Source organism: Molothrus aeneus, chromosome 1, assembly GCF_037042795.1.
Source record: "Molothrus aeneus isolate 106 chromosome 1, BPBGC_Maene_1.0, whole genome shotgun sequence".
Taxonomy (NCBI): domain Eukaryota; kingdom Metazoa; phylum Chordata; class Aves; order Passeriformes; family Icteridae; genus Molothrus; species Molothrus aeneus.
Window position 1 is genome coordinate 68,124,820 of NC_089646.1, and position 15,585 is coordinate 68,140,404.

Consider the following 15,585-nt stretch of genomic DNA (forward strand, 5'->3'; position numbering starts at 1 on the left):
GTATTTTTTCAATATATACAAACACTACAGATTGGAAGCAAGCTTATATTAATTCTTTTGAAAAATCTCAATTTTAACACAGATAATGAATATGTCAAAGGTAATAGAATAAGAGAAAGCAACACTTCAAAAATTTTATGGGTTCCTTCTGTATGAAAAACTTGATGAAAAAAACAGCTTTAAAAATAGAGTTGTAAATGAAGTAGAAAACAACAGGCAAATTATCTTGACAAGGAAAAGGGCAGAGTCAAGATTTTGTGTTTTGAAACACAACACACACACCAGATCAGGTGGTGTAGCCAGAGATAACAGAACAAGAGAAACAAATAAAACAAGGCAACCTTTGATTGACATGAGCATCACCTCTGTATTGCTCATTTCTGTGTTTTGGATTACTTATCCAGGCAAAACTTGGACTTCCTTCCAGTCAGTTCAAAAGAACCTAAAATAAAATCAGCCCCAAAAAGCAATCTTCATATAAACACAAGAAATAAACTCTCTTCAATTTCCTCTTTGAGTAGAAAGGAGTTAAATAACTTTTCTATATAAGAGTCATCTCAATTTTAAAATACATGCTCTTTAGAAACTTGAACCTTTAAAGTCCTAAGAGTCCAGATCTAATCCTGCCAAAATTTACATCCCAAGCTACAGCTCAGGCCATGTGTAAATATGTAGCAGTGCTGTATCTACTCCCTTTGCAGGACTGGGATGCTTAGCGAACCACCAGTTACGTCTGCAGTCACAAAGGAGGGTGGCACTAATTGTTGGTCTGAAGATTCCAAAAAAGTGGCCAATATTTCTGCTGTCACTTGCTATAGATGATTCCTTTACAGTCAAGAGATGTGGTAGGCAACTAAGAGCACCTAATTGCCACTCCATACTCCTCAACTTACATGACTGGGCCTTTATATCAACTATTTAAAAGTCAAGTACATGTTTTGCTGGTAGCCACCCAGGTGACTGTAATCACAGCTCCTCTCCTCATACAGACAGGGTGGAACACCACAGATTTTCAGGGAAAATCAGGTTCTCTGCCCTATTACTTATTCCCTAATAAACTGATCAGCATTGTCTTAGGTACACACATCTCTGGATGTGCCACATCTGTACATCTGTGAGTATCTGTACAGTGTCTGAAGAACAGAGATAAAAACTCAATTCTATCTTTCTCTAAAAGCCCACAACTCCACACCAGCTCCATGGAGCAGCAGCTGAGCAATGCAAAATTTCAGTGTCTGCCAGCTCAACAGGCCTCTCAACTTAGCCAGATGTGACAATCACTTTTTCTCATTGGGTCTGTGTGTGTGTAGAAAACCAAACATCAAAATTAAAACAAGCCAAATATCCTTCATTCATTCTGTATTTAACTGGTCATCAATTTGTTATATTTGTCTCATTCTGTATTTATTTTTTTACACATACACACATATGCATGTATGTGCAAATGTAAATCACTTGGACTGTGGGAGACAAAGGTGACCCAGGAGCTGCTATATAAAGCTTGGATTCAACCTCCATTTCTTCAACAGGCAACCCTTGGGAAGTCAGTAAAACTCAGATGCTTCCTAATTTCTCACTAATATTATTTCATCTGAGACACTGTATCTTCATTAGAGATATTAACTTTACTTTCAGGTACCCGCCTAAATTGGGAGGCTCTGCTCCCCCTGTGGTCAGACATAGAAAGAGGCTGCCCAGCAGATCAATCCAAAAAGCTCCACACATTCTGAAGGAAGCTTCCATCCAACTGGAAGACTTTCATTCTCTATTGAGTTTAAAAGGACAGTAGGAAAGCTCCCTTTAACTAAGGCAGCTGCGCTCTTTGCCTGCAGTGTGCATGTGTGTCAGCCTCTGGTGTACTTCAGTTCCAGCCCACAACAAGGAATGTGACATCGCTATCTCAGCATGGTCTCAGGGGAGTAAGCACAGGAAGGGCTGGGAGAGTCAAGGTACTACAGTAGTTTGGTTGTACAGGAGACAGACAGTGACCTAAATTGACCCTGAGAAATTTGAGATGCAGAGCTGTGAAGCTTATGCAGCAGATTTAAATCGCTTTGGGTGCTCCTGTGGGAAGAACCAGTCCATCCAACAGTTTTACCTCATGTTCTTGGGAGGCCCCAGATGCTCGATACACCAATACCTCTGTAACTTTAATTTCACCTTGAAGGGTTTCAGGCATGTATTTTAAATTCATTATATTTACCCTTCTACACTACATCCATACAAACACATACAGCATTAACTATTTCAAGGTCCCCACAGAGAGCTCTTAGCAGAGACAGAACATGGGCCAGCACACGACTGAAGCCACATGCACCATCTGCTCAAACATTTTAATGTAATTTACCAGGCAAGAGCTGAGCAGGAAAAAAAAAATGATAGATAAAAGAGATTAGATTTCCCCTAGTCCAAAATACCTCCTGCTGCTTGATATATGAACCTAATTCACCCATAACTAATATTTCATTTAAGAACATATTCAAAAAAAATTTTTTAAAAAGTCCTGTGCCTGCAAGGTAACATTGACATAATTCTTCTGTTAACCTGCTGCCCATTGAGAACTGTCCAGACTGATAATCCTATTGCCAAAACCAAAAAGGAGTGTACTACTTAAGAACTTTACAGTTGTTACTTCCACTCAAATTGCAATTTTGATTAACTTCAATAAAGAGTAAAGAGAAATATTTATTTACTGCAGCATTGAAGCCAAACAAGTTCTACATGTTAAGACTTGTATTTGGCTGAAAGTGGCAGCCCTGGGCCTAGTACTATTTGAATTTTGGGAAGAAGTCCTGTAACTGATCTGTAAAAGGGATGGATTCCAAATGGCAAAGACTTATGCTTCAAGAATCAGGTTTCATAGAGAACAATCCTCCAGCTTTTAAAACAAAAGTAATGACGTGAAGAACTCATGACAAACTCCTTTTGTCATGTTCAACAGTATTAATGAAGATGTTTAGACAGGGTTAGCAATTTTTCTTCTATTAGAAATACTCACAAAATTAACAAGAAACTAGGACAACTACCTTAAATTCAGCTGGCATTTCCTCTTCCAAATCTCTACACCATTCACTACTCCTTTTAAGTTGACAATAAAAAATAAAATTAAAAAAAACCCATAAATGAATAAAATCAGTTTATTAAGACTGTAAATATCACTGTTAATTTCTGATGTGAAAGGTAGAAAAATCTGCATACAGCAGGAAAGTTCTTCCAATTCCTCTTACTGACACCCTAAATACAGCAGCCTTCATGATTCATAATTTTAGGAAATGAGACTTTAACCTGAGCTGTCCCCACCCCGAGCTGAGTGTCTGGCTGTGTGCCAGGATGCTTCAACATCCTCTAGCAATTAAAAGCCATCATCTGCAGCAGACATCATCCCAAAACCTTCTCTTTTTTTCAACTCAAGGCTCATTAAAGGCCAACACTGCAAAATTAATATTAAGAATTATAGAAAAGGAAAAAAAGAAGCCTGGAGAAGACGCAGGCAGGAGCAATCATGACTCAACATACAGATAAGCTCCCATGTAGAGAAGGACTGTCTGACCAGCACTCTTTTGCTTGGAAAGAAGTCAGTGACAAGACCTACAACTGAACTCTAAACAAATATTGAGTGACTTAAACAAGGAAAAAGAGAGAGACTCACTAACTCTTCTCGCATGACAGAAGAGCTCTAACTGTATCTCTAAGTTGTTGGTCAGAACAAGGAAGAAGTGATTCCTCATGCAAGTTAGGCAAATTAAGACATTGCAGAGAGTAAACATTTACTGGGACTCAAACATTTCAACAAATGAATGGAAGAAAATTCCACAATGACTATTGAAAGCAAAGATACCACTTTCAGCTCAGGAAAGACGCAGCTGCAGGAGCGTATCAGGGAAGGATCAGTATAACCATGCCTGTTCTACTCACCTGTACTGGCTTGGGAAGTCATCATGATACAGCAATGCCTTGGACTTGAGGTTGGATCTGGTATGCCACCCTTACATTATTTTATTGTATACCTCAGGAGTTAAAAACAACATGAGAAGTCTTACCAAAAAAATTACAGGATTCTCTTCTTTTTGCTGTTTGTTTGTGGGTTTGGGTTTGTTTTGGGGTGGGGAGGGAGAGTGTTTGGGTTTGGTTTTATTTTTAAATTATTTGGCTTATAGTTTCATGGTTTTTATGTAAACTTCAGTTCAATTTACTTGCTTCCATCCCCAGCTAACATATTCTGCAACACTGAGCACTGAGAACATTGCCATTGATTTCCATCAGCAAAGGATCACACCCTAACTGCTTCCAATTTCACAGTTACTAGGCAACACTAAGTGATCACAGCCTCTGAGCAAGCAATGTCCTGTATTCAAAGGTTTGAATTGTAGAACTCCATAAAGACTTGGAACTTGGGCACCTACCAATGAACACCAGCTCTGCAAGTCTTAGATAACAAACTCTTGAAGTACAGAAATACATACCTTTGGTGCTGTTAATTGAATTTAGCTCTACTGAACCACAAAATTTCCTTGTACACTCATCATGGACCTAAAACTGGGAGTATTTTCTAATATCCTGCAGTTTTTTGTATTTTTCCCAGGATTTACCAGAAAACAAACCCTTTTATTTATATTGAAATTCATACACAGCTCTCCTATTAAAAGTTACATATTCAGGGATAAAGATGAAAAAGAAAGCACACAAAACCAGGACATTAAACACCATCAGCCTTAGGGGAATATACAACATCATCCCTTACAATTCAGTGCATCTTTGGAGTACTGAACATTTTTTTAATTATTCATAAAAACACTGTAAAAGGATTTCTATTTTTCCTTTAAAATAGTATCACTGGTAAAAATACTATAACTATTAGAAAATAGTAAATAACACCATGCTCTTCATTTTATTTGTTGTAGGAGATTTTCCTGAATGCAAACAACTCTTAAAAAATAATCAACAGCTAAATTTGCTTTAATGAAGATGGTACTTGCAGCCTTTACTAAATTATACTTACTCATCTACACACCAAGACAACAGCAACCTTGCTTGCTGCTAACATGGAAAATCTGAATGATCTAGAAGACTGGATCCATTACCCAGTGAATGACTAAGAATGAGACTGGCTGCTCTCCCTTGGAAAATCCTGATCTGGTCTAACATTTAAAAAATGTGAAATTGCAAGGGTGAGAAAGTGCTATGGAAGCCCACGCATGAGAATGCTGCAAAAAAAAGTAAGTGCTGCAGAAACCTCTGGTGTTTCATGTACATCCATTCACACACTTTCACAAATGTATACAGTAATTGTTTAGGGACACAGTTTAGCTCTTTTCACACCCATTAGAGGATCCTAATCATAAGAGTTGAGCAACATAAAAGCTTTTGAAGCAGAAAGCCTGGATGTTGTGTGTTACATCTAATGGAAATAATATTACACAGAAGTCTTTCACTTCCGAGACTGATTAGAAGCTGTACCGTATTTACCACAGTATGAAGATAACCTGAGAGAACACTAGCATAAATCATTAATTCATTGTGGAGAAACTCTGGAAGAGGATATGTTTCTAAAAGGAAAACGATCACATTAAAATGCAAGCAAACTTTGAGGAAAACAAGCTGTGCCAATAAATGGTGCCAAAATTAAGCAATTCATAGTTACCATACTTGGTCTTCAATAGGAAGAATTTAGAGCACATGAAAATACAACAACAGCATAGCAAACCAATGGGGAAAAAAAATCAACTGAATGTTACATTGGCTATCTGAAAAGCTTGCTGGAATTACACAGATCCTATTCCAAAAGGCTCATGTACCTAATAAATAGTTCTGGAAGACAATGAACAACACTAAGCACATGTAGACTCTCCTGTGCTTCCTAAGAATTGTCTATCCCCAGTAAACGAAAGAGCAAGCATGCAAAATTATCCATATAAAAAGTAATTAGAAAAAATTAATCAATTTCTCCTCTCCTTCTTTAATACTTATGTATCAGTTTTAGAAAGCAAAATGATCAGGTGACATTGCTCTGTAATAATTTCAATTAAAATAAATGATGTTGCTTTTAATGCAATTTACAACCTCATAAGTAACCAACCTGAAGAGAAAAGCAATAAAACCAAAGAAAAAAGCTACCCACCATTTACCCAGTGACCAAACAGCAATATGAAAGATATCACATTCCTCTTTCTATGCTTTAGATACAGAGGAGCATTTTGATATCCCAAATACTTAGGGATGTTATTTGCTATTGAGACTTTTAAATCGTTACTAAGAACGCACTTGACATCTCTTGGGAAAATAAGAAATGCCGTATACCTGAACTTGCTAGGTCCTCTTTTAAGGCTGACATCCCTCTGTCTCCTTACTGCACACAATAAAAGGCAAAAGCCTTCTGTTTGCAGGCTTCAGGTCACTTGCTCAGTTGCTACCCCCAAATCACGGCATGCGATGGCTGCATTCCACCTGAGGAGTATTTGTGGCAGCTGCCAGACAGAGATGCCTGGGCTCACCAGGGTAGAAGGGGCATTCCAGGCTGTGAAGCTGATTGCACTGGAAGTGCTTGCTAACAGAGATGTCAATGAAGTAAAGGAGTTTCAGTACCTGAGTTAACAAGCTGCTGCTCCATGACCCCGCAGCCCAGGACCTCCATCCATTCTCCTTGGAAGTTGATCTCCATCTCAAAGGAAGGGTGAGTAAATGGGAAGTAGCAATCTACCCATCTGACTTGCAGTCCTATAGCAGTGTTTAAAAAATAAATAAATATGAAAGGGTGTATGCTTAAAAGGCCATCCCTCCAACCATCTGTAAAATTTGCCTTTCAACTAATGGCATGAATTACAGCAATCCAGAGAAAATAAATAGCAAACAAACTAATTTACAACACTTGTGCAAGGTGATCAATCTTAAAACCTGTGGAAAAAAATGACCATGTCTTTTCTAATATGAAAAATGCTTCGTGCAATTCAAGCACCCTTTGAAACCAAATCAATCATTTGTCAAATTCTGGTAACCACCTGGCATCGAACAAAAATGAGCCAAGATAATGGAAAAGTCAGTAATTTTGTTATTCTTTGCACCAGGAAATGACTAACTGCTTCTCACAGGAAAAACTAGCTAAGTCTTTAATTTTTACTTAGTATTTTATGGATTGTCTAGACAAGTAATTTTTTTTCATCAAAACTTAATTAAAATACAGAGCTATTCTCTCTGTATATGTTTAAAAGTGAAAGTTAAAAATGGATATTAATATACACAAATAGAAATATATTTTCACAGAGTTGTACATTATTAAGGTATGCAACACATGCACAGAGCATTCTGGACTTGGTAGATAAGTGTAAGGGAAAAGCCCCACTTGGTAATTCCCCACCATCCCCCCCCAGCTCAGCACCTCTGCAGGTACCACTGCCCAGAGCAAGGAAAGTCCTGGCATCTCAGAGCAGTGCAGCCAGAAGAGGACAAGGTCTTCCTTCCCAAGGTCTTCAGTGCTGCCTAAAGCAGAGTTGTTTCAAAGTGCTCATTGTATTTGATGAGTTTTAGTTCTTCTAATGATTTACAGATGCTTTGCTTCACTAATTTTTTTTTTTTATCTAACCATTAGTTGTCAGGAAAAAGTCTCAGAAACATGAACCATAAAAACTTGATAGAGAACTGAAATGCAAATTCTGTAAGCTAAGCTAATGCCTTAACCCCAAACACATCTCTTCAGTTAAGCCAAATGCTAATCAGAGTCAGGATCATTAAGAACCAGGCAGGTCCAGCTTCAAAAATAAAGAGCTGAACCTTATTTTTGAAAGGCAAAGGTAGTGTGAGTGACAGCAACTGTTAAAATTCCTGGTTTGATCTTCCGATTTTTTGGGGGATGTTTCATAAGAGGAATGTAAAACATGAAATTGCATGATTCATCCTAAAATTTTTCAAATAAAAATATTTAAAGTAGCCTCAAAAACTAGATCTTCATTGATTACTTCTGAAACATGAAATGTAGCTACAGAAACTGAAACAATAAATTACAACAAAGATGTATATGCATGGCCAAAACATAAAATACCTCCTAACAGTCACAGGAAAATTTTCTAGATGCTATGAGAAATGAAATGGCAAGGCAGGTTTCAAAGCAAACAGACTGGCACTTCTAGATTTTCTCTGATTTCTTAAAAACCAGTCTCAGGAAAGTATATGAGTAATGGAAAATCTTTTTGATAATTGTATAGACAGAACTCAGAAAACCAGAAGTATTTACAATAGTTTCATTCCCAATTGTAGGGTGACAGCAATCACTATATTGCTCCTTTTTACCTGCATGACAATTAAAAAAATACATACATGAAAAGAGTCACGCATATACAATAATATAGTGTGAAGAAAACATTTTTTTTAATTTCTTGATCTTGGCATTTTTAATCCTTGGGCTGTGCACATATAAAATATTCTCATTTAGCTTGCAAAATTTGCAAATGCAGCAACTACTTTGAATATTCAACTAGTTTGCATTCCGTAACAACATTCAGATAATTGTTTCTTATTAATCCTCTGATTACTTAAAAAATGAAGCTCTGTGAAAAAAAGGATTTCTCAGCTGTTTGTTCTTAATTAAAATAAATTTTTAAAGGTAAAAAAAGAATTTAAAGGTCTTTTTATTCTTGAATTTTAATGCATATTAGTACTTAAGAGGCTTCTGTTTTAAATGCAAATAAGCAAACAAACAACATTCTGAATAAACCAAAACAAATTCACAATGAAGAGACAACTCTCACCTTCATTCTGTTCTCTAAATTAATACTTAATCCCACATACCACAGTAATTTTATTCATACAGTATCCAGGCCATTGGGAATACCTCTGTAGTTTATATTCAAGTGTTCTTTCAGACTTCTGGCTCTGGAAGACTTTACTGAAAAGCAGAGGGTGCTCAGCCTTTGGCAACATTAACTGCATTTCTATAGAGTGCCACAGAACCAATGGGTACATTTATTATTTAGATAAAAAATATTGTCTTGGTGCTCAATTTATTCCCAAGGAGTAAAGGGCATCACTTACACTCAGCAAATTAAACCACTAAGGACTTTAAAGGATTATGATGATTAGGCTTCCTGTAGTACTATGTAATTTTCCTGATTTGGCCTAGTTTGTTTCTTCACATACAGACTATGAAATACTGGCAAAATTGATCTTTTCTAGAAATTTTAGGAGGCCAAGAGACACATATCTCTCTTAAAACAAGCACTTACAAGAGCACACTGCTGAATCTAATCAAGGCCTGACCACTAGACACAAACTTTTCCTGTTCAAAGAAATTATTTGTGTTATCAGACATAAACACACTTGCTCATTTCAGAGCCTCACAGTGCTCATGAGAGTCCTTCCAATGGGTAGAGGTCCATTCAAAACTGTGCTGGGCTGAACACCAGGCTCCCAGCAAAGCTGCTCTACCACTGCCCTCCTCAACTGGACCAGGGGTAGAAAATTTAATAAAAGACTCATGGGTCAAGATGAGGGCAGGAAGAGATAACCCAGCAATTACAGTCATGGGCAAAACAGACTTGACTTGGGGGGAGTCGTTCCATTTATTACCAATCAAATCAGAGCAGGATAATGGGAAATAGAAACTAAACCTTGTAAACAACTTCCCCCATCCCTCCCTTCCTCCAGGCTCAACTCCACTCCCAAAATCTCTAGCTCCTCCTCACCAGCAGTGGGGACGGGGAATGGAGATGGTGGTCAGCTCATCCCTCATTTTCTCTGCTACTTTTCCCCTGCTCCAGGGTGAAGTCAGTCCTTCATTAATTGCATCAGCATAAGTCCCTTCCACAGCATACAGTCCTTCAGGAACCTCCTGCTCCAGGACAGGTCTCTCCACAGGTCCTGCCAGAAGCCTGCTCCAGCACAGGGTTCCAGCCTTCTTTGGGACTCTACCTGCTCCCGCATGGGGGGGGGGTCCTTCATGGGCTGCAGGTGGACCTCTTTATCTCCATGGACCTCCATGGGCTGGAGGGGCACAGCTGTTTCACCATGGGCTGCAGGGGAATATCAGCTCAGGCACCTGGAGCACCTCCTCTCCCTCCTTCTCCATTGACCTTGTGTCTCAACCAAGGTATCTGAAGGGCTGCTCCTCACACGTGTTCTCATTCCTCTCGCTGGCTGCAAATTGTGCAGGATTTTTTCTTGTCCCTTTTAAAGTGAGGTATCCCAGAGGTGCTACTGCCATCACTGATGGGCTCAGCTTTGGCCAGCAGTGGGTCCACCCTGGAGCTGGCTGGCACTGGCTCTGTCAGACATGAAGCAAATGCCTGGCAGCTCCTCACAGAAGCCACCCCTGCAGCCTCCCCGCTACCAAAACCTTGCCATGCAAACCCAATACAGTAACTTATATGTCAGATCAGTATGGAAATAGTGAATAATTACTGTTATTTCTGAACACTGAATCCAGGTAAAGAATTGGTCATAGCCTGCACTCAAAAGTAATGGTGTTATTAGATATTAAGCTAAACAAGTGCTAGCCTAATTGAGTCTCATAATGAAAAAGGCTTGACCAAAGGCACTGAAAAAGACAGAAAAGAAAAAAGAACAAACCAAACACATTAAAGCAACCTATTAATACACTACAGCACAGAAGCAACAAAGCCTGAGACCCAGATGGTCTTCACCGACCAGAAATCCTCTTTGTTGCTGTGAGGATTATTTTTAGAGACAAGGTTATGGAAGAAAAAGGAGAGGGGTGCAAGGAGGGTGCTGGGAAGCACAGAAGGTATTGAACTGTGGCCTCTTGAGGTGTGTATCAATTTATAAGTACTCTGCACCTCATTGTTTCAGATAATTCATCATACTTGCAGCAGACAGGAGCTGGCTGCCCATATAAACCCTCACATTTTTCAGAAGTTATTAGCCAGACCATTATGTCCTTTATAATTTTATTTTTTTTAAACTCATTACACCCATAGATCTCCATGCACTCAAAGGAGGTATCAGTACAAGAGAATTAAGAAGGAGAATGAGCAGAACATGTTTGATTTAAAAGATATCCAATGGCTGTTTACTGGGAATCAGCAGCGGCAAAGCCATCAGTCAAAGCACAGCATTACTCACTCTCCTGCCTTCCCTTACCCGTGCCTAGGAACTGGGTAGATAAATATGGGATAGCAGTGAATTTTGAGCCATTTCATGTAAAGCAACAAACCACAGAACCAGCACACAGTCATTATTTTCTATTTGCTATAGTAAGATTACTTCTGAATCTCCCAGAGTGCAGAGAGCTTTTGACAAGCTACAGAGGGGTTAGAGAAAGAACCATAGTTGAAAAAGACTGGCTAATTTATGAGGAAATTTTGGGCAGCCTTGTTACTAGGTAACTAAAATGAGAACTAACTTACACTGGCAGAACTGTATGGGGAGATGGATGTGTAACTTAAATTAGTGGATTTTAGGTGTGCATTTTATGGAAGTAACAGAGGAAAACTAAGAAAGGTGATGTCCAGGTGTAGTATTTGAAAAAGCATCCTGGCAAAAAATTGGAAGAAACTGAAAGACAGTTACTTGTAGAATGCAAAATCAGGCATGTCATACCATCAGAAAATGCCATAAGAAGAACTACTTTACATTGTCAAACTTTTAAGGCAACTGATTGGATATTCCAGAACTTTCTTCCTCCTCTAACATCTCTCATTCCTTTGTCTGTTGGCAAAGCCAGAAAGACATAAAAAGACAAACTTCTGTAATAAGGGTAAGTGCAGATCCTATGAAGTTTTTGACCTTCCTCAGGACAACACAGTGATTTCTAAACAACTTTGTTTTGTCAACACTGAGTTGTTCAAATAGTGTGGAACGAACCAGGTAGAGCTCAACTGTCTCATAAAATATTATAAAAAATAACCTAAAACACCACAAAAAAAAAAAAAGGCAAGTCAGTGGTATGATCTTTCTGCAGAGATTCTGCAGACATCCTCAATTTATCATCAACCTGAGCTAGTAAATTCCCAGAGAAGCACTGCAGAAGCACACCTTCCAAGTCCAGGACTTCAGGTACAAGCTAGTTTATGCACAACTAACATGTACAGCAGTCTCAATCTACAATCCAAACAATCTGCCTATAATAAACAGTTGACTGTATGACAATGCAACATTTCAGTCACTTACTGCAGCTGTGGTCATGCTATCCTGCTAGAAAAGATGTGCCACTTCACTACAATATTCTGCTGACAGTACAGGTTGTAAAGAATACAAATTATGCCAAGGATAAAGGAATAAAATTTTTGCTTTTAACAGAACAAGGTGCCTTATATCCACATATAGAAAAACATAAACATTTTCCAAGAGCAACACATTTAAACACATTTTAAATATTAAGTTAAAATTTATAGGAGTCAAGATACAAAAAGTAATCAAGAGTACCATGTAAAGTAAAGAGTAAAATACTAGTTAAAAGATGACAGCTATCAAAAGACAAATTTATTTATGTGTGCCTCAAGACTGTGCAGTGCAGTGCACCAATCTCACATACCTGGTCCCTAACATGAACTTTGAATACTTTGAATTCCTGTATTTCCATGAATGGGGAAGGGGGGAAATACACATATATATACACATACATATGCAAATTTAAATTTAAAACCATATTAAACTTATTTCAATAACTATATATTGTGTTTGTATTCCAGGAAAAATGTTGGGGGTATAGAAATAGAAAACTCCAACAGTAAAAAGGTGACATCTACCTTTAATTTGTACATTTAAAATAGTTTATGAATATACTTTAATGTCTTTATAGCTAATGGGTGGACTGTATAAGAACTAGTAATAGCCAACATGCTGAAGCTTAAAGTGCAGTATCTGTCAACAGTTAGAGAAGGATACCACTACCAGACTGCAGTGGTATCTGCAGTCTGAGATACCACTAATAACTCTGAGAAATTGTTCACTTTAAACATCCTCAGCATCTGAGGTTGATCTAAATTTATCATTCTTACTGTTACCTACTTTCATCCCAATTTTGTATGTTTCAAAAGGTCACTGTTAAGTAAAATACACCTACAAGAGGCTTTGAGCTGAGGAACTTCAAAATTTTTGTTCAGGTGGAATAGAACAATAACTGGTAAAAGTTTTGCACGCTATAAGTCAACTTGAAAAACGCAGAAAAGTATTCGAGCAGTCATACCTAGAACTTGGTATCATTATCAATCCACTCTTGTAACAACTGCTTTAAGTGCAATAAACATCTTAAAACACCTTAGAAAGTAGGCAAGATACCTCATGCATTCTAATACCATCCAGTATTTCCTCAACAGAAAAATGAATCAGCTCAGAAGAGCAGCCTCCTTGCCAAGAAATAACATTAATGTAGCAATTTTGACTCAGGCCATTTATAAATTCAGTTCCTGAAACTGAAAGCAGGTATTTCTGAGGAGAGAATACTTCATTCATATACACATCCATTACCCTTCCTCATTCCACTGCAAGCACTAAAAAACAATTACTGTTCAGCTTGATGTGGACTTAGCAAACACGGTCTGCCCTCAGCTGGAAGGTTTAATTTATCCGCACAAGGGATGCGGCATGTGGACACATGCATCCCCCTTCCCTGCTCCTGGTGCAGGATCTGAGTGCTGCCCAGCTGCACCCAAGCTCTCCTGCACCCCAGATGCGATGCTGCACCCATGCTCCATCCTTCCCACAGGAGGCCCACAAGGATGAAGCAGAGGGGGTCCTGCAGAGCTTTGTGCTGGAGCTGGAGTTGCTTCTCCTCACAGGACCCACACTGTGCCTTTAGCACACGGCTTCTGCCAGATCACTGCTTGCAGCTGGGTCTCCACACGTCCCCATCTGCATTTGTGCCCACCACATTACTCTGACACACTGCACACCTAAACATTTTCACAAAAACCTGCTGAGTCAACACAGTGTTGTGTGCACCAGTATTCAGGAAAACCCAGAGGAATGTGTGGCCTCTTGGAAAAACCTATCTGGCTATTTTGTATTACCAGCTGCCAACTCAACCCCTGAGCTTCCTGTCTGTGTTACACAGCAAAATGTTTCTCAAAAGTCCCAATGACTATAGGCATAGCCAATCTGGGGGAAAAGGTGCAAGAACCCACCGTCACCAAAGATGTGAGTCATGAGCTTCGTGAGCACTTGCTTCAGGTTGAACTCCACCAGCCTCACTGCCTCCATGGTGTGACACTCCTGCTTGTGTGCAGTGCGATGGCCTTGCTCAAACAGCTGTAAACCTTCACCATCTTTAATGCTGGAGAACAACTAGAACAAAACCACAAAAACACCGTGTTTTGCATCAGTCACCTTCTGAATGAAAATAGAGAATGAAGTCTCATTTATTTAAGTGGGAATCTTACCTGCTAAGTCTACACTGTGAAAAACAAACAAAGACTGTGACTTTCTACAAATTCTGTTCACTAAATGCAGAGATGAATCTCTGTAAGAAACAAAAATGCTCAAATAATTAAATCTGGTTCATTTCTATCATCAAATAATATTATTAGCTATAGGAAAATAATAATTTACAAAATAAAGCATGTCTCCTTTTCTGATTCAGTTACTTTGGAAGTTACCATGCAGAACAAAGTAATCTGTACAGTGTATGTAAATTACACCCCAAAAACTACAAAACACAATGAACTCAATGGCATTTATCAGAACTTCAACTCTTTTAGTACTTGGATGATGTAAAAGAAACACCAAAACAACAAAAAAGAAACAAAAACAAAAAACAGAAACACAAAACAAACCCAAACCAATCAACCCCAAACAAAAAAAAAAAAACCCAAACCAAACAAACAAACAAAAAAACCCAAAACAAACCCTGGCAGTTTAATGAGACTTAAGCTGTTTACAGTTGATTCATCATGGGTACAAGTTTATTTTATATTCATTTAAGGACTACCATTTTCCTGTATGTTTGCATACAGCATCATTTTTGTGAACAAGAATTTTGTCTATGGGGCTTGTAAGGATTCATGATCTCAGGAGGGGGTTTTCCAGATAAGTTATGAAGCACAGGGACAGCTGTTTTGGGATGTGGCAGACTTGCTCTTCATTCAGACACTGCTCACCACCACATTTGCTGCAAGTTGAAGATTTCTGCTTTCTGCATATCCCCATGTGTTTCTGGCAAGGTGATCCTGGCTAGATACACACCAGCAAATCTATATCCTTTCAGAGAGACCAATAAACAGATTCATTAAACAACACTGTTGGAGGCTCTGTGTCCTGGGAAGACAAGCAGGCAATTTCACAATCTAAAGAGTATTTTTGTTGGAAATCCTTACAGCTGTACAAAACCCCCATATCTGGGATGAAGTAGTGAGGGTAGGGCGAGCCAGTTGTGAAAGTGTTTCTAGTGCTCTTTCCTACCCCTCCTCCTCTACCTTCCCCTAGTCAATCAAGCACACACAGAGGGAAAAAACATGCACTGAGATTTTCTTTCCATTAAGCCTCCCAACATAAATAGCTCTTACTCAGGAGATGCCACGAATAGTGTGTAACCTTAACAACTCATGGATGCCCACAGAAGTTGTTTTAACCGCAGTGTGATGCCTTCAGAGCACTAAATGCTCTAAACAAAAAGTTCAAGTGAATCTCTGGTATTTCACAAAT

General features: G+C 38.6%; 1 protein-coding gene across 10 annotated transcripts in view; it reads right to left on the reverse strand.

Moving 5' to 3' along the window:
* FARS2 (phenylalanyl-tRNA synthetase 2, mitochondrial) overlaps window positions 1-15,585 on the reverse strand; it is a 231,445-nt gene that overhangs the window by 151,949 nt on the left and 63,911 nt on the right. For 8 of the 10 annotated variants that reach the window (XM_066558789.1, XM_066558825.1, XM_066558774.1 and 5 more), the window contains 2 exons: window positions 14,070-14,229; window positions 6,583-6,714 (listed from right to left, as the gene is read on the reverse strand). In XM_066558789.1, coding sequence (XP_066414886.1) covers window positions 6,583-6,714; window positions 14,070-14,229 — 292 coding nt within the window. Of the gene's footprint in view, window positions 1-6,582; window positions 6,715-14,069; window positions 14,230-14,324; window positions 14,347-15,585 lie in introns of those variants that run through there. The other 2 variants (XM_066558843.1, XM_066558808.1) reach the window with 2 other exon arrangements.